At 43.3% G+C, this 21,049-nt stretch overlaps 1 protein-coding gene across 2 annotated transcripts in view; it reads right to left on the bottom strand.

Annotated features, from left to right (window-relative positions):
* Window positions 1-349: 349 nt before the first annotated feature.
* Window positions 350-21,049, bottom strand: part of ZCCHC4 (zinc finger CCHC-type containing 4) — a 47,402-nt gene continuing 26,702 nt past the window's right edge. For both annotated transcript variants that reach the window (XM_045834679.1, XM_045834680.1), the window contains 7 exons: window positions 17,920-18,070; window positions 16,319-16,419; window positions 10,302-10,423; window positions 10,025-10,100; window positions 8,256-8,307; window positions 7,543-7,687; window positions 350-3,814 (listed from right to left, as the gene is read on the bottom strand). In XM_045834679.1, coding sequence (XP_045690635.1) covers window positions 3,679-3,814; window positions 7,543-7,687; window positions 8,256-8,307; window positions 10,025-10,100; window positions 10,302-10,423; window positions 16,319-16,419; window positions 17,920-18,070 — 783 coding nt within the window. In that variant the 3' untranslated portion in view covers window positions 350-3,678. The remainder of the gene's footprint in view (window positions 3,815-7,542; window positions 7,688-8,255; window positions 8,308-10,024; window positions 10,101-10,301; window positions 10,424-16,318; window positions 16,420-17,919; window positions 18,071-21,049) is intronic.

Here is a 21,049-nt window from a genome sequence, read left to right as displayed (position 1 = left end):
CCTACTGTTATGGACGGAACTGTCTTCCCCAGCAGACCTGTGTGGAAGCCTCACCCTCCGTCCTCGGAATGAGGCTGGATTCAGAGACAGGGCCTGTAGAAAGGAGATCAAGGTAGGAGGAGGACGTGACGGTGAGCCCTGGTCCCGTCGGACTGGTGTCCTTGTACGGAGAGGACATTTGCACATAGAAAGACACCGGGGAAACACACACACGCACATGCAGAGGAAGACCATGAGAGGACGCGGTGAGAAGGGGCCGTCCGCTGGCCCAGGAGAGAGGCCTCAGACGAACCCCGTCCACATCCCAGCTGTGAGAAAATGAATGACTGCTGCAGAAGCCACCCAGTCTACAGTATTTTATTATGGCAGCCTAGCAAAGTCATACACCCACCCGCTGAAAGCCTCTAGAAAATCCCATGCTTTCATCAAATCTTTATTGAGCACCTATAAAGCGTGAGCGACATCAAAGTGTATAAAGTGGTTACTGACATTAGCAAACTCTTCTGGGGAAATAGAATCTATAAATATAATCGTGGAAAAAAACAGTTAATGGAAAGTGTCTCAAATGTGGTGGAGACACCCAGGGGTCCAGAGAGGCGGGAATCGGCTGGGATCGGGGACTCATGCCAGGCTTCCTGGAGCAGAATGGGGGGGGGGGGGGCCAGGGCCTGACGGGCTCCACAAGACCTCACGAGACGGCCCGAGAGGAAAACAGTCCCAACAGAAGGCAATGGGATGAACCGACCAGGGCCCGCTGGAGAAGTAAGTTAGTCTAAATATCGGACTAAATGTGGGAAAATAACAACCTGATCATTCAGGGCCTACAAAGGGACTATTTCATTAAATTTTATAAGCGAGAAGTAGAATGAAATTTAGCTGTAATTGTTTAAGACAAATGTTTTAAAAAGTGTAGAAAATTTTATCTGTCAAATTTCAGGGATTTTCTTTTGTTACTGTTGTGAGTAGGTATCTCAATATTCAGATTTGCAGTCTGAGTAGAACAAATGATCTCATCTCCCATCACACTCTACCTCCCACAGATATTTTTATAACCTATTAGTTTATTCTTAGAAAAGAAAGACATTTAAGTCCTTAAAATTAGTATTCGTTGAACATAAGAACAGAATCAATAGTTTCTCTATTTTTAACTTTCTAAGAAGGTAACAAGGTTTTAAAGTACATAATTCTTGGTCACCAGTAATATCCTACTTCCTCAATTCTAAGATGTACTTTTTTTTCACATTTCAGTATTTCTGAAATAAGACACATCTAGAATTTAATATGTACGATTAATAACGGAGTTTTTCCCACTGAAAAGCTACAATTACATCAATAGTGCATGTTACAATCGATGGCATCTCAAACAGAGGGAAGAGAGTGATGAGGAGAACCACTGTGCATCAGGACTCAGCTCTACAGTAGCCATGGTCCCTCGGTGTGAGTTTCAGAGGGGAACCATGCCGTTGGGGACACCACGAAAGTCAGGCAGCATCCACATCCATGCCCGAGTCAGAGAGGGCAGCCCTCATAGTCACACGACAAGGTTCGTACCTCATGGTACCAATCCTGTCACCAAGGCAACCCATGCAAAAAAGGAGGCAGGAGGGGAGTTTCCTGATGCTCAAGCCCAGGAGCTCAGCTCACCATTCGGTGTCACCCGAGGGGCTCACTGCCACGACGCCGGCCAGGGCCCCGCCCGAGTATGCCACGCCAGCCGGCCAGCAGGCCTAACTGAAATACCAGATGGAATTTAAACACCAGTGGAGGGCAGCTCTTCCACTTTTGCTCACAGGGCCCTAGTTCAGCCCACACAAAGGTGCCGCCAGACTCGCTCTAAAACAGGTGTTTGGAAATGAGGAAGGTCATCGTGCAAATATGAGCCACGCAAAACTGTTCAGTCTTAAGTAGATGACGTCAGATATCTCGCAGAGAAACGAGGGGATGGACTTGGAGTCTGTTCTCAGTGCCGTGCTGCCAGACCACCAGACGGTCACCATCGGGGCTGCAGAGCCACCTTCACCTGCTGGCTTTTCTCCCTGAGAGCAGGGCCGGGGCCGCGGGGGCCTCCGTGTGTCATCGCAGAAGCAAGCCTGAGGTGCAACCACTGCTGTCCCCACTCTGCAAAGGAAGGAACCAAGGCTTCCGACGAGTGAATAACCCGGCTTCTGTCCCTCCCTCCACAGAGGAGAGCCTGTCTGAGGACAGAGCAAGGCGGCGGCCACCTGTAAGCCAGGAGAGACCTCACCCCAAAATGGGCCTGCCCGTCCCTTGGTCTGGGTCTTCAAGCCTCCAAATCAATTACTGTGGAACTTAGGATCCTGGGGAACTTACATGAACTGCCTCTTGACAAGCAAGTGTCTGAGATCTACTAGAAACTCTGTCCATGATCAAAGCGGGGCAAAACTAAATCAGGGACTGGAATAAACTACTCGTTGTGTCTGCAGTGGGGGTGCAGAGTGATAGTGCGACAGACGTGCTCGCTCAGCTGGCTGCTCCAACAAGTCTCTCTCCGCTCGGTCAGGTGACCCGGTTCCAGCCACCTGGTTCGGTCCGGCACAGCCTCCGGCTCCGAGTCCCACACAGAGCTGCAGAAAGATCCTAGGAACACTGGCTGAGAGTTTGCCTCTACCCTTTAGACGTCTCTAAGATCTCGTAACCGTGTCTCTTCTTTGCTTCTAAGCACTAGTCCCATTTTCCACCTAATTTCTTTTCATCATCGTGAATGTAAGCAACAAAATCTCTGGCGGTAGATTCTTATGTTGAGGTCTAAAGTCAGCCACGGTTACCAGCTTTCCAAAGTATGAGAATATTCCTTTATGTACCCGAGAATCAATATCCTCAACTGTAGAAAGTATATATTAATACTATCTCGAAGGAAACAATAAATTAACTTAAAGATAAGGAAAGAGTGAATAACCTGGCCGAGGATGCACGGCCAGGCAGTGTTCGTCAGTGCGGGAACCAGGAGGTTCAATCTCCAGGCTGCGCGGCCTTCTGCACTGCATAAGAACGGGAGACACGCGCACTGGGTGAGAGTCGGCCCACGGAGCAGGTCCGAATTCTCAACACCTCCTCCAGTCAACCAACATCTGGGTGACTCTGTACCATCAAAGGACAATGGCAAAAAGTATTTGAAAAATAAATATTTAATAATAATGTGACCATCATTAGAATTTCTCTTTTAGACAACCTTTGTCAAAATTCTTTCCATCATTTTCAGATTCTGTCTAAAAATAACTGTCATTGTAATTCTCTTTACAAGTGGGGTTTAAGCCACTGTACAGTATTTTCATATTTAATTTAAAACATTTATCCTATGTAACATATTCTTATATGAATAAAACTTCACATTTTCATTTTCTTCTGACTCTGCAAAAGAATGCTACATGCCCACTTGTCGGATAAAAGAGGCTGAAGTAACACAGTTAGAAGGGACTGAAAGAGAGGAAGGAGACACAGAGACAGAGCCAGCAAACCCGCTAAGGATGGGGCAGCTCCCCGGGCCCCCAGAGATACTGCCACGGGGCCTATAAACTAGCAAATACCACCTGCCTGTTAGGTAGCTCAGAAAGGTGCACACCTTTGAAAATGACAGAATTTAAGTCCAGCAGGGCACTTGCAGAAAATGACATCAAAGGTTGGGCTATAAATCTCTCTTATTCTCAAGTCACTGGACATTTAAGAGGAAAGATATTGATGGACTCTTTCTCTCCTTTTCTTCTTCTTTGTAACAGACGTATGATTCATGGACTGTCCTTTAGCGGTCTCCATTTTCATCTTATTACTTTTCCTTTGCTTCTGCTTTCTGACAGCTCTGAAAAACAAGGTGCTAAATTATTTTGTAGAATGAGCACAGTGAATAATGTAATTAGGTTGAAGTTTAATTAACTAGCTAACCAAGTAAGTAAACAGAAGGGGAAGAATTTACTGTATTATAAGCATAAACCCTCAGAATCCTAAGCCAAAATAACAAGCAGACAGAGTCCAGGCCAAGTCCAGTATCTGAGAAAAGGAGTTTCTTTGAAAGACGGTTACTACAGATTTACAATAGTCTATTCAAGACAAACACATAATAGAGGTAAATGGTCAAACCAATGAGCTGGCAGTTTTCTGGTCGGTCCCCCCACCCCACATTTATACTGCTCAACTCAGCAGTGCAGTCCCCAAACCCTGAACTGCACTCTTCAGAAAAAGGACGGGTATACTCTGGCGGTGGCAGAGGCGGAACACTGAAGCAGCACGACAGAAAACACTGGCTCGTCTCGTGAGCCTGGTGGCTGACTTCTCCTGCCCCTAGATCTACCAGTCCGCACACGTGCGGCACGAGCCGCCCACACCTGGCGGTCCAGGTCTTCTTGAAGACTGGCTTCCAAGTGAACAGGCTGGAACGTGCCCTCTACCAACACTAAACCACACCACAAGAAAACCAGGTCCTTTGTTTCTGGTGTGCTCTGAACTGGCTCACAGGCAATCTACTGCAGAAAAAGACTGCTAGTCTGCTCATTCACTTTCTCCAAACTATCAGAATCACGCCATTTACTGCATCACAAACCAAGGCATGAGCTGGTGTTGCCAGCCTGGCGAACCTGGAACCTTCTCATGGCTGTGCAGCAACATTGATCTTTAGATTTATCCTCCGAAACAGCAGCAAGTGCCAGGGAAAAGCTTCCTCTTGATATGGTCAGGACGAAGACATGGGAAAGGAGCTTCATAAAAAGTACATAATCCCCCAGTGAACCCAACTCAGGCCTCACTGTGTGTTCACTCAGCGTCTGTGTCGGATGCTGGGGATACAGGACGGGCATCTCTGACTTCAGGGAGCTGGGAGACCGAGACACGGCAGACAGCACCCTGCCCCCTCCTCCCACCTCTCCGTAGGGGCAGAAGCTGATGCTGTGAACTCATCCAGGGAGGAGGGGGCAGAACGAGTCTGATTCTAGAACCTCTGCTCATCATTACCTTGGTACTATATACTCTACTATAAATTAGGTAGGTGTGTAAAATGCTAAGCATATAATAATCACTAAATAAATACACTAGCTATTATTAGTAGCTCCATAAGACTATTATTCAAAATTTTGCTTGATAACTTTAAATTTTTCCATTTTTAGATTTTGTACTATGGGTGGGGGTATAAAACAAAGAAAACAATCATCTTTTTACTGTTTTGTGCATGTTATATAAACCTCCTTCCTCTCCAGCCATTCTTTAAAAAAGTAGGATAATGTCCTGATAAGTGATAATTGTGCAAATTTAATGAAGTATAACCTCTTAATGGCAAAGTCAATGAAGCTATGCATGCCTGTATACAAAATCTGAACAAATTTTCTTTGGCTTATCCACTTATAAGAAGAACTAAACAGGAACCAGATTTTACTAGAGGATGCAGTAACAGAAACAGAAAAATATTCACTTGTAATATGAATAAATAAAACTTTCCAGAGATAAAGTTTTCCAACAGTGATGAAGTGACTGAGTATAAATCAATTAATTATTTTGCCTTATAATTAAATTGACCTAGTATTTGTCCTCTAAATTTGGTATTTACATAACTGATAAAATGAGCTTTGACCACAAGAGGGAGCCAGCATCATTCCAGTTCACAACCAAAGGAAAATTAATACTAAGGGAAAGCCAATTAATATGAGAGCTATAAAATACCTACGATGAAAAGATCTGTCATGCTATATACGCTAAAATAGGCCATTAAAATTATTTTTTCTATTGTAAAAAAGTTTTTCATTTCCAACTTCATTATACAATTTTTTTTGAAAGCAATAGCTTAAAGTAACTGTTAACAGTTTAGCAGTTTTCCCTGAGAAAAATACCACATCCTAAGGGATTTGGTCTTTGAATTAAACTTGATAAATATCTAGCACTGAAAGATATTAGATGGCTTCCCTCAATGAAACCAATGTATCACCACCAAACAGACTAGCCAGGGCTATTTAAGCACCTGCAAAGAGCCTGCAATGCAGTGCCACAGGCAAAGTCAGCTTCCGCCTTCCCCAGGCTCACCGACTCTAGCAGAGTCACGTTACTGACTCCTGTCTGCACGCAGAACTACCCTGGAAGTAGTGCGACAACCCCAGAACAGCAGCTTATTCTGGAAGGTTTCTAAGGAAAAATATTTTGTAAGATTCTTCAATACACCTTTTTAATTAATTAAAAATATACCACTTCTATCCTGGATTACTTAGTGGAAATAATTATTTAAAGTAAATTTGATAAAAAGTAATGGAAAAGTCAGTTTAAATAGTAGGTACAATTCAAATGGCTGGAACTTAATGGAACAAAATAATTTCCACTGACAAAAAAACAAACGAGAAAGAATTTTAACATAATCATAGTTACCAAAACAATGGACATTTCTATTAGTAATAGATATTTTTTAAAATCACAAGTCATGTGATAGCTATAATTTGATCCTGATCTCAATTCCCATGTAATGTTCAACTGGGCTATCTGGTTTTCTTTTATTTTTGTTTTAGTGTTTTTCCCATGACCATTTAACTGCCCCCTTACATTCCCCTCCCCCCTGCAATCACCACACTGCTGTCCACGACCATGAGTCCCTTTTCCTCTCTGCTCGATCCCTCCACCCCCTAACCTCCCTCGACCAAAGCTGTCACCTGCTCTCCATCTATGAGTCTGTCTGTTTTGCATGTTAGTTCAGTCTGTTCATTAGATTCCACATATGAGTGAGATCATACGGTATTTGTCTTTTGCTGACTGGCTTATTTCACTTAGCATAATGTTCTCCAGGTCCATCCATGCTGTCCCAAAGGGTAAAATTTTCTTCTTTTTACAGCTGAGTAGTATTCTATTGTGTAAATGTAACATAGTTTTCATATCAATAAAACAAGAGGACTCAATACCCTTTTAGTTTAAAAATATATACATACATATAGTCTTTCAAGTTAGCTCAGTTGGAATAGCAATGGTTTTTCTAAACATGCTCTCGTCTTTGGTGTAACCGTGCTCGTAGTGACAACCAATGTCGAATATTGGTGAGAGGAGGGAAAGCATGATGGAAAAAAGGTAAAAATTAAAACTTGAAATATTTAAATATTAAGTATGTCTATGTGTTTTTCTTGAAGTCTGACACAACTTAAAGGAATAACTTCATTTTCCAATGTGTCCACTGTGGAGTTACACATTTCATGCTATCTGAGATGCCTTCTGCAGCCTTACCCACGGCTCTGAGCCTGCAGCCACCCCGTCCTGAATTAAATGTCGCGCCCTTCCATAAAGCCCGAGCTCTCGCACCCCAAAAACTGTAATCTCACGTTAACCACAGGAGATACAAAGTCAGTCACTTTCTACCTTACATCCTGCTTATTTTCATGTCCTACCAGTAAATCCTAAGCTCCTGGACTCATCCTCATGTCCTCCCTCCCCTGTCTATTTACACAATACGTAGCGGTGAAAAAAAACAATTAATTTAGCACTTTTGAATCCTCTACATCACACTTTTGTGAATTGCTCTGTACATATCACACAAGGAAATTTTTTTCTCGTAAATAAAAGAATTCAACTAACTTGTTAACTTTCCTAGAAGCAGAGATCTTAGGACAAGCACTGCGTTTATGATCTAATTCCCCGCAAACGAAGCAGCCGTCTCTGGGGCCCTCGCAAGAATGATCTGGAAGAGCACAGCGACTGCAAGTGCTGCAGTGGATCCAGGCTGCAAAATAAAAATGATGGTTTAGAGGAGGTTCATTTAATGTAATTTTTCATTTGATTAACCTCTGTAATAGGGAAGCATGAACAGTGTTTACTTTGATTACGGTGATGCGTTTGCATAGCTGGTTAGACTCTGGCTAACGAGCCCAAAGTGGAGAGGCTGGAATCCCTTGCAAACCAGCTAACTTCTTTCTGAGACTCGGCCACAAGTCTAGCCCTTCTCTCCCGAGTCACGATCTGAGGGCTGCAGACACGGGGGTGCTGGCCGAGTGACACAGAGCCCTATCAAAATAAGCCAAACCTGTAGCGTTGGTGGTAAGTGGTCAGCACAGCTGCCTTCCAAAACAAGCCAAACCACACGCTACACTGAAAAAGGTTAGCAGTCACGTCTCTCTGCGGTGTAGAGCAATGTACATTTTGGTAACTGTAAAAATTACAAAGCAAGGAAATCAATAAAGGTCTCTATATTAACTGTTCTTTTATAAATACAGTTAAATACAAATCCTATACAGATGAAGAAAAACTCAAATGTTTTCACAGGATCTCAAACACTAAGTCTAAATACTTACAAGGCTTTACACACTTTTTGCAGAGAAAGCAATGGTTCCATTTCCTACCGTCCTACAAAAACAATTTTAAATTACATTTAATTTGTCATTAAAAATCAAGTCCTACAATTAAAAATTAAAATGTCTTATCAAAATCTGCATAAATTATTAATTTCTTATTTCTCACTTTCCTGGGCTTCAAAATTACATACTTTGATTTTAATTTATGCATTTCTCCGCTCAACTCAGCACCTCATTGCTGGGCCGTGACTTCCCTAACTCCAGAACTGGGGGATTTAACTGAATGATCTTGAAAGTCCACTCCAGACCAAGTACCCTAATCTGCACAAAGAAGGGCTCAATGACAATTTCAAGAGAATTAATGATTCAAAATTTTTGTGTCTGCCCAGTATAATCCTTAATAAAACTCATATTTAAAAACTATGTAATTTAGAAACAGAGATTATAGGTTACTATCTGGGTAGTTTTAAAACGGTGAAGTAACTCGTACCTAGAAAAGTACACAGAACACATACACCCAGTTGAATGAGGATATCAAGTGCCCCAGCAGGTCAGAAAGCAGAACACCGTCAGCCCCTAGGACACCTCCCCACGGGCCCCTCCCCAACCCAGCTTTCGGCTCCTCCCCACTAACTCCCATGCTCGCTTTTGTGGTGGTCCCTCCCTTGTCATCATTTATTTTTACCACTACGGGTACATCTGTAAATAATAGTTTTATTTCCCACATTTTGAACTTTCATGTTCTGGGCATCATGTTCTTAAATGTAGAGTACAGATAATTGCTAGATGAACTGAAAATGTATGTGATCAGATGTGTTAACATAATTACAAACTAGTATAGAGAATATGGAAGAATAATATGTGCTTATCGGCCAAATTAAACTTTACATGTCCTTTCTGGCTGGATTCATTTAAAGTAACCGGGCAACTTCAGGGTGACCCCCCCCTTCTTAAAAAATAAAGAGGGGCTCCGTCCCGTGGAGCCTCCCTCGCCGCCCAGGGTGAGGAGGGACTGCCCTACCCACCCGGGATACCGAGAGCCGCCATCGTCAGAGCACGGACAGCTCTCGGGAAAGGGCCCGGCGCGGAAAAAGTGCACAGACGTGTTATCAGCTACAACTTCACCACAGCAGTGACAGTACCTAGGGGTTCGGTGCCTTATTAGAAACACCATAATTCTGTGCTCACCGAAATGCAGTGCCTTATTTAAAGCGCTACTATGCCTGGCAGTCATACAGTACCACGTGCAAGTGACTTGAGATAACTATTAGTGACGCGCTCCGAGCCGTTGAGCGGGCTCCCCTCCCGCCACCCCGTGAACGGGTGAGTGATGCCCACACTGTCCTGTCCTCAGCAGCCCCGCTCAGCGCCCGCAGGCTCACGCCTGTGGCTTCCTCTACGGAGGGGCCCCAGCTCACATCCGGTCTCCTCTTTTCCCGCTGCCTTCCGTGTGCCCAGCACCGTCGTCCTTCCCAAGAGCCCCGCACCCTCGGGTTGTGCCCAGAGTAGGACAGCCTCGGCTCTGTCACTTTTGCCTCCGACAGTGTCCCAGGCTTAGTTCGCTCCAGGACCCTCTCGTTTGTCTAAGTATTTCTAAAAGCCTGTCCTACTTTATAATTAGAAGTAAAATACTGTATTAAAATATAATAAATAATATGATATTAATACAAATTTTATTAATATAACATGAAACAGGTAATGAAAACTAGCAAACTTAAATAAAACTAACAATATCTTTGAAGAAAAATGTGCTCCAACAAAAATGATACCTTGGACGTGCAAGAGCCGCAGTACTCGCAGTGCTGGTTCTCCAGGGAAATGTATCGCTCACACAAAGGGCAAAATCTGCGGAGGAGAGAATGACTTGGAGAAGTCAACTGCATACACGAAGACTGGGTGTAACCCAGACTTAATTCAACATAGAATTATGGGCCAGAGTTAAAAGTAACAGAGTGACACGAGCCAACGTTCAAAACATGTCGATGTCGGACACACGGAACTGTGTTTCCGCGGCTTGCGTGCTCCAAGGGCCCACCGGGACCGTACCTGTACCCTTCCTCCACAGGAAGGGCTATTCTGCTGGGTGGGATGTTGGTGAAAATACGCACAGGAGACTGTTTCCGACCTGTCTTTCCATGTTTATAAAGTGCATGATTATCATAATCTACCTAGAAAGTTAAAAAAAAACAGAAAAAGAAAATTTACTCAAATGAATCAATACTCTTTAAGATTCTTTAACCAATAAATGAACAAGCTGATGCCAAGATACAAGTTAAACTGAAGTATTTAATAAGAAATTCTGCACCCTGGCTGGCGTAGCTCAGTGGATTGAGCGCGGGCCGCGAACCAAAGTGTCGCAGGTTCGATTCCCAGCCAGGGCACATGCCTGGGTTGCAGGCCATGGCCCCCAGCAACCACACATTGATGTTTCTCTCTCTCTCTCTATCTCCTTCCCTTCCCTCTCTAAAAATAAATAAAATCTTTTAAAAAAAAAGAAATTCTTAAAAACTAGAGTTCACTTGCTAATCAGCAGCCCCAGAAAGGCCTCTACCTGAGTGAAATTTGATTATAAAACCAGTAAAATTTGTTACAATAAATTCACATTGCCTAGCATTGAGAACTCTAACCTTTTACCCAATACAATAGACTTTACAAGAAAGTCTACTATGTAATTAAAAACTTAGGTTTTGTAAGCAGCACAAATTGGTAGTCACAAACTAGGAGGATGTAAGGTGCAGCACAGGGAATACAGTCAGTAATACTGTAATGACCATGCGTGGTGTAGGACGGGTACAGGAAAATACCAGGGGAAGGACCACTATGTGAAGTGCATGGCTGTCCGCCCGCTGTGCTGTACACCTGATACTAATGCAAAGTACTGTTGACAAAAAAATTATTTTTCAAGAATTTAGCTTTGGGTGTTAAAACATTCCACCTTTGAAGACACGTGCCACCTTGGTTGGGGCTCTTCACGTTCTGTGTGTAAATTCACCACACGTCCATCTCCAGCTCCCCGGTCCCAGAGCGGCCTCAGTGTGGCTGGCCCTCCACCGGGCACTAGCTGACAGAGCACAGGTCTGCTCACCTGAGGTGTGGCCTTAAGCCAGTTTGCGTGATTCTCACCTTAGAGGTGTGGTGAAGGTTAATAATGGATGCGATGTGCGTAACACCCTGAGTTCAGGACCTGGAGTGTGGCTGAAGCAGACAGAAAGATGGCGAGAAGAGGATTCCTAACTGCAGTTCTCCCCACGATGGCACCCTCAAGCATCACCTCTCTTCCCAAGATCCCTACTACCTCAACGTTCAGGGTCAGCAGATCATCTTAAAGGTAAACAGAAGCTAACAAACATGATTTCTATCAGCTTCCTGCTCCTGTCCCCCCACCAACCTCTCTATTACCCATACACAGTTTCGGTTTGTTTTAAACTTGCTATGGATCCACCCAGCCACTGAGTCCGTCTTTCTTCCAATCAGTGATCAGTCTTTCTCGGCGCCCACAGTGTGGATCCCCTAGGGTCTCATTAGGACTGCAGATTCTTGCCCCACCTAGGACCCAATAAAACAGAAACTCGGGGGTGGGGCAAGCAATCTGCATGTTTAACAAGCCTTTCTGGCACACTAAAGTAGAACTACTGCATTAGATTACCCACAAGAATACCATGAGATTTTTATGAGGTCAATATGGTAGATCCCAACTTTCAAATAAGTTGTAATCACCTGCTTAGATTCTAAACAGGAACATACTTAAGAATTTACCACGGAACTGGCTCACAAGCTGGCTATTTAATGAGCCAACCACAAAAAGGTAAGGAATGGATGACCACAGAATGAGAGGCCTTTAAAGGGAGAGCCCTGAGCTCTCTCTGCGGCCCTGCCGATGCCTACTGGATCTGTGGGGGTCACAGGAGCTTCAGCAGTAGGGGAAAGTAAGGACGGGATAAGGAGACCCAGCCACATGGGGGACAGCCTGAAGAAAGCCCCGGGGCGGGGTGGGGCAGGCTCCTGTCGGTGGCAGTACAGTGAGTCCACCTGCAGCACAACTGTAAAAGCCAGGGCGAGGTTAGGTCACCTTTGAAGCCCTGCACTCAGTCTCTCCATGTTAAGACAGACATGAATAAAACCAGCTTACTTCCACTCGGAAACCAGGAGGGTTTAGAGTTGAACATACTGGAGGTGTCTATTCAGAAAGGGGAAGACAGGGAGGATCTGACAGGTACTTGATAAGTGAAGGGGCATCACATGGCATAGAAATTAGGCTTATCCCTTACTGCTTTGGAGAACAGAAGCAGGACCAATGGTTAGAAGTTAATAGGGAGCATATTTTATCTCAATACGAGAGAATGTTCTAACAATTAGAGCTATTAAATAAACTGCGTTGCCCTGGAAGGCTGCAGGACTGTGCGCACCAAAAGTATTCAAGTGAGCTAGATGACTGATTGCCGTGAACTGAGCGGAGAGGACTATTACGCGGGGAAGTTAGCCCACGCGTCCTCTGTTTCTTTCCAACTTTAAAATTCTGTGAATATATGTCAGCTATTAGAGGCTAAGACACAAAAGTAGATTTTACTTCAAAAGCACCTTAAAATAGTACCTTCGGTAGTTTTCTTTTACAATGATCTAAATTCATCATTTTCCCCACTGCGCTCCTCTTTGTGCTCTATAAATATATGGCGCCTTATTAAACTCAACAGACATTTTCAACATTTATGAGCGTCATAAGAAAAAAAATTCTTTCCAAGAGAATCTCAGGAAGATTTGCAAATATTGGGAAAAAGAGTATCTTAGATTTCTAGCAAATGGACTATCCCATGCAATATAACAGATAGCAGATGGAAGAGAAGGCAAAAAAAAAAAAAAAAACAAGACCAATTTCTTTACGGTTACCAAAGGAGTCAGAGAATATAGTGTCAGGAAGGTGGTTGATTGCTTGATTTTGCATAACCTAATTGAGATTATTATTATTTTTAAATGCGGGTTTGTTGTGCTAATTAACTATAAACATATGGTATGTAAAATGCATGCTGCCCGGGTAAATTAATGTACCTCTAACATACATCCATATTTCATAGCTTCATCCACACAAATAAACCTCCTATGGAAGCGCTGCAAAGCAAACACAATTTTGCAAATTGCCTATCACTACTGGTAGAGCTGATACACCATTTTCCCATCATTATCCCTGACATTTCGCTCACAATGATGATGAGCAGCATTTTCAAATAGAGAATTTCTCCCAAGGAACTGATTAATGTGATGAAGTACTGTATAGAAATGAGGGAAAGCACAAAATCTCTGTACTTCCTAACTTTTAATTTTATCTCTACGCAAATTTCCTCTGTAACATGAGACTGAAACTAGTTATGTGGAAACCAAGACATTCAAGTCAACAAATATTTATTTTGAACCTACTATGCTCCAGGCATCACGCTGGGAAACAAAGATGAACGCAAACAGAGCACTTGCACTTTCAGAACTCCCTGAGGACTGTGTTCTACTTCATTTCAGTGTATTGAAAAGATCCCACGTGAGCTGACTCTTCAACTCTATAACCAACTTTAACGTCTTTCACTCACACTCTCCATATCCCACGGAACCTCATTTAAAATTACTGTTATGTAGCCTGGGGCAAAAGTAGGTTTACAGTTGTTAATTTGGAAAATAACATAATTAATAAATAATAATACAAGAATAAAGTGTGTTTCACATACAACTGTAAACCTACTTTTGTCTATGTATTTTTCCCCTTGTCACTCCAAACCCACTGAATGTTTTATTATATACTGAGTCTCAAGAGTTGCAGTTGTTATTTTACAATCGTACCTCAATATTTTAATTTACAATCATACCTCAGAAATTCCTATTAAAATATCTTCATTTCTAAACATGACACAAGACTCAAAAAAGTTTTCTATGAGATGATTTTTTTAAAAGACAGCTTAAAAAATAAAAGCAGAGCTTGATTTTAACAATCCAGACAAATGTCCCAGATGAAGTAGAAACAAGAGATCATATAACATGTTCAAGGTGAAGGTGAGTGAGATGACCTGGTTCAGAGACGGTGAACACAGGCCCTGAACACCATCACCGCCTGGCCCCGCCCCTGTGACGGACGTCACTCATCAGTCACGCTGCTCTCTGCCACTGAGCCTGCAGTTCTCAACGAGTTCTCCGGAAGTCACTACCAATGAACTTATCAGGCTTAGTGCTGAGTGAAACTTACCTGCCACCCCTTTTGTGGTTCTGTCATTTCATTTTACTTTATAGGTAATGAAACAGAGACCTGGAAAGATCAAGTGACTTTCCCCACGATTAAACAGCCTCTAAAAGGCAGTGCTAGGACTCCAACTTCAGATTCTAAATCCGAGTCTCTTTTCATGATCACACCCTTCCTTTCTGCTCTACCCTTAACAAAACACTTGGCTTCTAGGGCTCTGGTAACTACTTTATTTTGCACTTATCAAGTGCTTTGTCATAGAAGAGTCTGCATAATTCATAGTTTATGGATATCTGCAGCATTTCTGCCTTCCTCCTACCTGAGAAGTGTTTGAAAAAGAGATTTACCGATTTGGGTTTTTTTACTGCGTCATGGTTTGGGGGCTTCTACCCGTCTCAGGCAGTGTCTAAAGGAAGGCCCGACTCGAGGTCTGTGGGGACAGATCTGTGAAGGGAGAGAGGAGACCTTCGAATGTTTCTTCGATAAAGGTGGCCAATGTAGAAGAAAAAAGTTAGCACAAAATGAGGTTAAAGTAACAGAAAAGAAAGCAAAAGGCTCAGAAAGGATGATCATGATCATAACAGTAAGTCCAGATACATTTTCAAAAACAAAAGTAGAAAAATCATGGAAGAAGAGGTACAACGAATCAGGTGGAATCCACCAGGACGAGAATTTCCAACCAGTGTGCGCCGACGTCGTGAAAACACGCAGTCCTCAGGGACACCGGCCTCTCTTTCCCTTCGTCACACACACAAAGAAATGACAACAGCCAGCACAACAGCCGTCTGGTGTGAATGAGTCAAAATTATACCTACTTTTTTACTGGATTGTCAAAAAAATATATTTTTGAAGTATGCTGCAGAATTTTAGGAATTAGTGTACGTAAAAAAGGTCGAAAACCGTCGCACTCAGAGACACAGTGAGATCAGCTTCTCCAACGGGGCGTGTCACGGGCAGCCGTGCCCCTACCTTTGGTAGGAGTCACGAAAAACAAGTATGTTTTGTTGTGGAGGTATTATTCTAATTTTTCTGTTCTAACGTTGGCTTTCTCTTTATGGGAAAGACTGCTTTTCATCCTAATACACATGACCTAATTAGAACCTTTTTCACTAATACATTAAATTACATAACTATATCCAATAACCTTGGATCTTGAAACTATTCCTCCAAACTAAAACTGCGAAATTTCCAAAATTCCCTTCTTAGTAACACAGGCCGTCCAAACAGACGACGAAGGGCCACTACTCTACGTGAACAGTTCTCATCGCTTTACTTGATCTGCATCTGCCTCCCCACCATGTTCACCTCTGGTCCACAGCAGATGGACCTTGCGTTTTGCAATTTTAATGTTTCTGAGGATGCACCTTGAAAGGGACCTGCAGGGAGTTCTACCCCGCACCTCGGGACCACCTGAACTTGACGGCAGTGATGGTTGTGACAACGCTGACAGCACTAGCCTCCACGCTACATGTGCTGTGTGTCTCAACCTAGGCTAAGCCTTTTAATGTATTATCTCACACAAGATACAGTATTGCTCTCCTCATTTAACTGGTAAGATGGGGCTGTAAAATCTTCCCGTGATGATAAAGGATTAGATAGCTGGTCTAACCCCAGCTGCACCTCAGAATCATGGTCTCCACCCTCTGATTTTGAGTTAATAGGTTTATTCTGGTACCTAAGGATTTATGTTTTTAATAAGCCTACAGGCTATGTATAGTATAATTTTAGTGTTTAACACAACTTACAGTATTTTCATTTACTAAAACCAATGGATAGTCTTATCAGAATACTGATTTAAACTGAATAATATACATCCCCCAACCATGCAAAGACAGGGTATTTACTATACCTGATAATCCAGCATGCGGAAGCTTGGAAAAAACTGACAAATTCGGGATTCAAAAAAATAGGGGAAAATCCAGAAAATGGGTAGTTCTTCGTGAGTGTTATCTAATGGATCACACAAAAAAGGGCAAATAAGACATTGATATTGATAAAAAAATTGATAAAAAAATAAAACAGCTATAACTGGAAAACTACTGGTATCGGAAGAGCCTGCAATTGCATACAGAAGGAAACAATGTGTACCAGAACGCCCCTTCCAACCAGACCTTTCCGAAGTCAGTCAATGGAGACGTACTTCTGTATCCAAACCCAGCCACAAAGGTGTGCAAAGTGATCCTTACACGCAAATCACAATAAGGCAGAGATGTTCCCCAAAAGATGGGAAACAGAATTTTCATGAGAGGCAGGGAACGCAGCTATTGTTTACAAAGCACCGAGGTAGGCCGAGCACAACGCCAGGTACTCTCTATGTATTACCTCCGTATAATGACCTCCGGAGTTAGAGATTAGCGACCCCATTTTGCAGAAGGGGAAGATGAAGCTGCAAGATCTAAGGAATCGGTTCCAGTTACGCAGCTGGTAAGTGGCAGAACTGGAATTCCAGCCCACAGAGCTCTTTACTGCTTCCCCAGTAACACAGACTTCACCCACTCAGACAAGGGACTTCAAAACTGGAAATCAGTGAAATACTTCACACTGTAAGTCACATTTTAGATTTTTTAGATTTCGTCTGCATTCTGTCCCCAAAGCACACCACTTACGTAATACAACTGATAGAGAAAACTGATCACAAACTCCTGACATTCTTAAAATGAATCAAATAACAAGCTGGAAAGTAAAAAATTAGTGGGCAGACTAATTACATAATGGTATAAAATACTTTGAAGTCCTGAGCTGCTTGAAACCGAACAGTTTTCAGTTTCGACCCTTACTCCCCGCGGAGGACCGGGTGTCCGTGTGCCACTGAGGACCACTGGCAGCCCACCGGACGTCTGGCCTTCCCACCCAAACCCTGGCACAGGTCAGCACTCTGGGCCAGAGGCTGGGTGCCCCTCAAGAGCTTTGGGAAGGACGGCAGGGACAGGGAACGTGAAGTCCGCGAGGACAGAGACGTGTGTCCTCCATCTCTAGCACCTACACAGGGCCTCGTGTGCAGTGGCCACTCAGTGAATATGCAGGGGTGGGCAGAGCAGGTTTACAGCTGTGAGTACATGACACACAGTTCATTCTTGTATTATTATTACTTATTAATTTTTGTATCATTTTCCACGAGAATTGTAAATCTGCTATCATCCACCCCTGTATTTATTGAAAAAAAAATGACAAGTTCACTGCTATTCTACATAATGTCCCTTTACTTGTCCCCACCAAAAGAAGATTTTACCTACAAGCTATTTTAAAAACACAATTAAGACAACACAAAGTATACCGTGATGGTAACATATGCCGCATTATCAGACAAGCCTGTTTTTTAAAAAAAAAAAGACTGGAACCTACAGTATGCATATTTTATCAGTGCCCTGATTCACTGAGATATGCTGCCATTTGACAGAAATTAGACACATCGACACACGTTTATTTTGGAGTAAGTAGTACATTACACACCTTCGCTTTGACCTTTTTTCCACATAGCAATTAACTTCTTGAATGTAACAGCCAGAGGTTCCACCAAGCCACCGAAAGGGGGGTCTGTCACCATGATGACTCCTTCACCTTTGTCGTCCTGTAAGAATGTCCTGCACACTTCAAGGGCAGCCTGGAACAAGCAGAAATTCATTTCTAAGTCAGGACCAGAGGGAGGGACTTCACCCCACTCGGAGGAGAACGCACTGGGCTCAGTGTCGCTCTCCGCACTGAAGTGTCACCCACCGGCCACCCCAGAGTGCCGGCCGCCCTGACATCCTCAGGGCCCTCTCACTCGGCCCCGTAAGATTTCATCTGTGGGTTTCTTGATACGTGGGTTTTTAAAGCTGCAAATTCAAACACCAGCACTATCAGAGGACTACACATTTCCAATGCTCAAATTAAAAAGCTAAATTTAGTAGCCTAAAAGAGAGAAACTCATTACCCATGGAGACTACCTAAAACGCTAAAATTCAATTCAACAGACAGAAGCAGGGACCGTGCCAGACAGTGGAGACGCACAGACGAATGAGACGTGTTTTCCTGTCTGCCCTGTCCACCACCAGCTGTCCAGTTTAATGAGAGCTGCAGTTACCAGGTGAACACGCACATGCTTCTGAGTGCCAGGTACACGGCAGACACACATGAACATGCACGGTGAGGAAATAAATGAGGGTTCACAAACAGCAAAGCTTATCCAGGCCATGAAAACATGCCATTAACACATGTGCCAACATACCGGTTGAAATGTTTTTAGTAACTGCAAACTTAACCACTGTCTAGGGTATGTGTCATTTTGTGCTTTGGGAGAAGTTAATAGGAGACACACCTGTGACTCCAGTCAACCGACTTTGTAACAGTTTTCAAGTACGGACTCATCTATAAGAACAAATCAGCACTTAACAATATATGGAATGGAATAGGATTTTAAACTTTAATGAAATTTTAAACTTTAATAAACCTATATGAACTTCATAATAAAATATATACTGCTCTACTACTAAATCAATTTAGAAGATCCAGTCGATGAGAGGAAAGGCACAACATCCCAATTCCTTTCCCTGGGAGACTCTCTCCCAGCTTCCTGCCGGAGGTCCCACAGCAAAGGACAGTGGGTCAGGAAGGTCAGCCCTCTTCAAGGCTGCCCGGCGCTTTCTTAACCTGCCTGCACGAACGAGGACCTAAAGCGCAGGTGATGCTGTTGAAAAGCCTTCAAATTCCTTAGAGCTAAAAGCAGAAAAAAGAAAATAAACAAGTAAACTAGGCCTAAACGCTTAACCAAACTTAAAAAACATTCAGGATATCTTTCCAGGTAAGAATCCATGTGGCAATGTCCTGTCCCGAGTGGTGGTGGGACCCCCGTGCTGACCACCCGTGGGGACCGATGATAGCTGTGCCCCCAGGGCTGACAGCGACTGAATGCTCTTCTTCATCTATCACTAAGAAACTGCCTGGCACTTTTTTTATTAAAAAAATTTTTTTAAGTATATTTTTTGATTATGCTATTACAGTTGTCCTATTTTTCTCTCCTCTTTATCCCCCTCCACCCTGTACCCCCCCTTCAACTCCCCCCCGCCTCAGTTCATGTCCATGGGTCATACATATAAGTTCTTTGGCTTCTCCATTTCCTGTACTATTCTTAACCTCCCCCTGTCTATTCTGTACCATTTATGCTTCTTATTCCCGGTACCTTTTCCCCCACTCTCCCCATACCCTCTCCCCACTGATAACCCTCCGTGTGATCTCTGTTTCTGTGATTCTCTTCCCGTTCTAGTTGTTTGCTTTGTTTTTGTTTTTTAGGTTCAGTTGTTGATAGTTGTGAGTTTGTTGTCATTTTATTGTCATAGTTTTGATTTTCTCTTTTTTCTTAGAGAAGTCCCTTTAACGATTCATAAAATAAGGTCTTGGTAATGATTAACTCCTTTAACTTGATCTTATCTGGGAAGCAGTTTATCTGCCCTTCCATTCTAAATGATAGCTTTGCTGGACAGAATAATCTTAGATGTGGGTCCTTGCCTTTCATGACTTGGAATACTTCTTGCCAGCCCCTTCTTGCCTGCAAGGTTTGAGAAATCCGCTGATAGTCTTATGGGAACTGCTTTGTATGTAACTGTCTCTTTAAGACTCTCTCCTCTTTCTTGGGTAATGTAATTATGTGTCTTGGTGTGTGCTTCCCTGGATCCAACTCTTTGGGACTTTCTGAGCTTCCTATACTTGAATGCCTGTATCATTCACCATTTTGGGGAAGTTCTTCTTCATTATGTTTTCAAATAAGTTTTCAATTTCTTGGTCTTCCTCTTTTCCTTCTGGCAACACAGTGATTTGGATGTTGGAATGTTTAAAGTTGTCCTGGAGGTTCCTAAGCCTCTCCTCATTTTTCTGAATTCTTGTTTCTTCATTCTGTTTTGGGTGAATGTTTATTTCTTCCTTCTGTTCCAAATTATTGATTTGATTCCCGGTATCCTTCCTTTCACTGTTGGTTCCCCGGATATTTTTATTTCACTTTGTATAGCCTTCATTTCTTCCTTTATTTTGTGTCCATACTCAACCATTTCTGTGAGCATCCTGATTACCAGTGTTTTGAACTGTGCATCTGATAGGTTGGCTATCTCCTTGTCACTTACTTCTTTTTCTGGATTTTTGATCTGTTCTTTTTTTGGCCATTATTCTTTGTATTGGCGCACCTGTTACATTGTAAGGGGAGGCACCTTAGGTGTTCACCAGGGTGGGGCAACCCATGTCACTGCGTTATGACACTGTCTGTGGGGAGGGGTCCAAAAGGGAACAGTGCTGCTTCCTCCACTCTCTGCCAGATTTCAGTCACTTCCCCGCTTCCCACAAGCAAATTGGGCCCTTCTGGTGCTGATTCCCGTGTGGGTGGGCTTGTGTACTTTCTAGGACCCTGTGGGTCTCTCCAACGAACTCTCCTGTGTGGCTGGGAGTTTCTCCCGGGACCTCAACCCCCACAGGAGTTTTCAATCAGTTTTGAGGCTCTATTTCCCTGCGCTGGAACCCTGGGTTGCGCGTGGTCTGTCTCAATCCCCAGTTGTTCTCCCCAGTTTATCTGCACAGGAACGTGGGACCGCCCGCTCCACCAGCTGCCACCTCGCCC

Source organism: Phyllostomus hastatus, unplaced genomic scaffold, assembly GCF_019186645.2.
Source record: "Phyllostomus hastatus isolate PE091 unplaced genomic scaffold, TTU_PhHast_1.1 phas_contig_196, whole genome shotgun sequence".
NCBI classification, from domain to species: domain Eukaryota; kingdom Metazoa; phylum Chordata; class Mammalia; order Chiroptera; family Phyllostomidae; genus Phyllostomus; species Phyllostomus hastatus.
The sequence above is the reverse complement of the archived record's forward strand: the minus strand, read 5'-3'. Positions and strand labels throughout refer to the sequence as shown.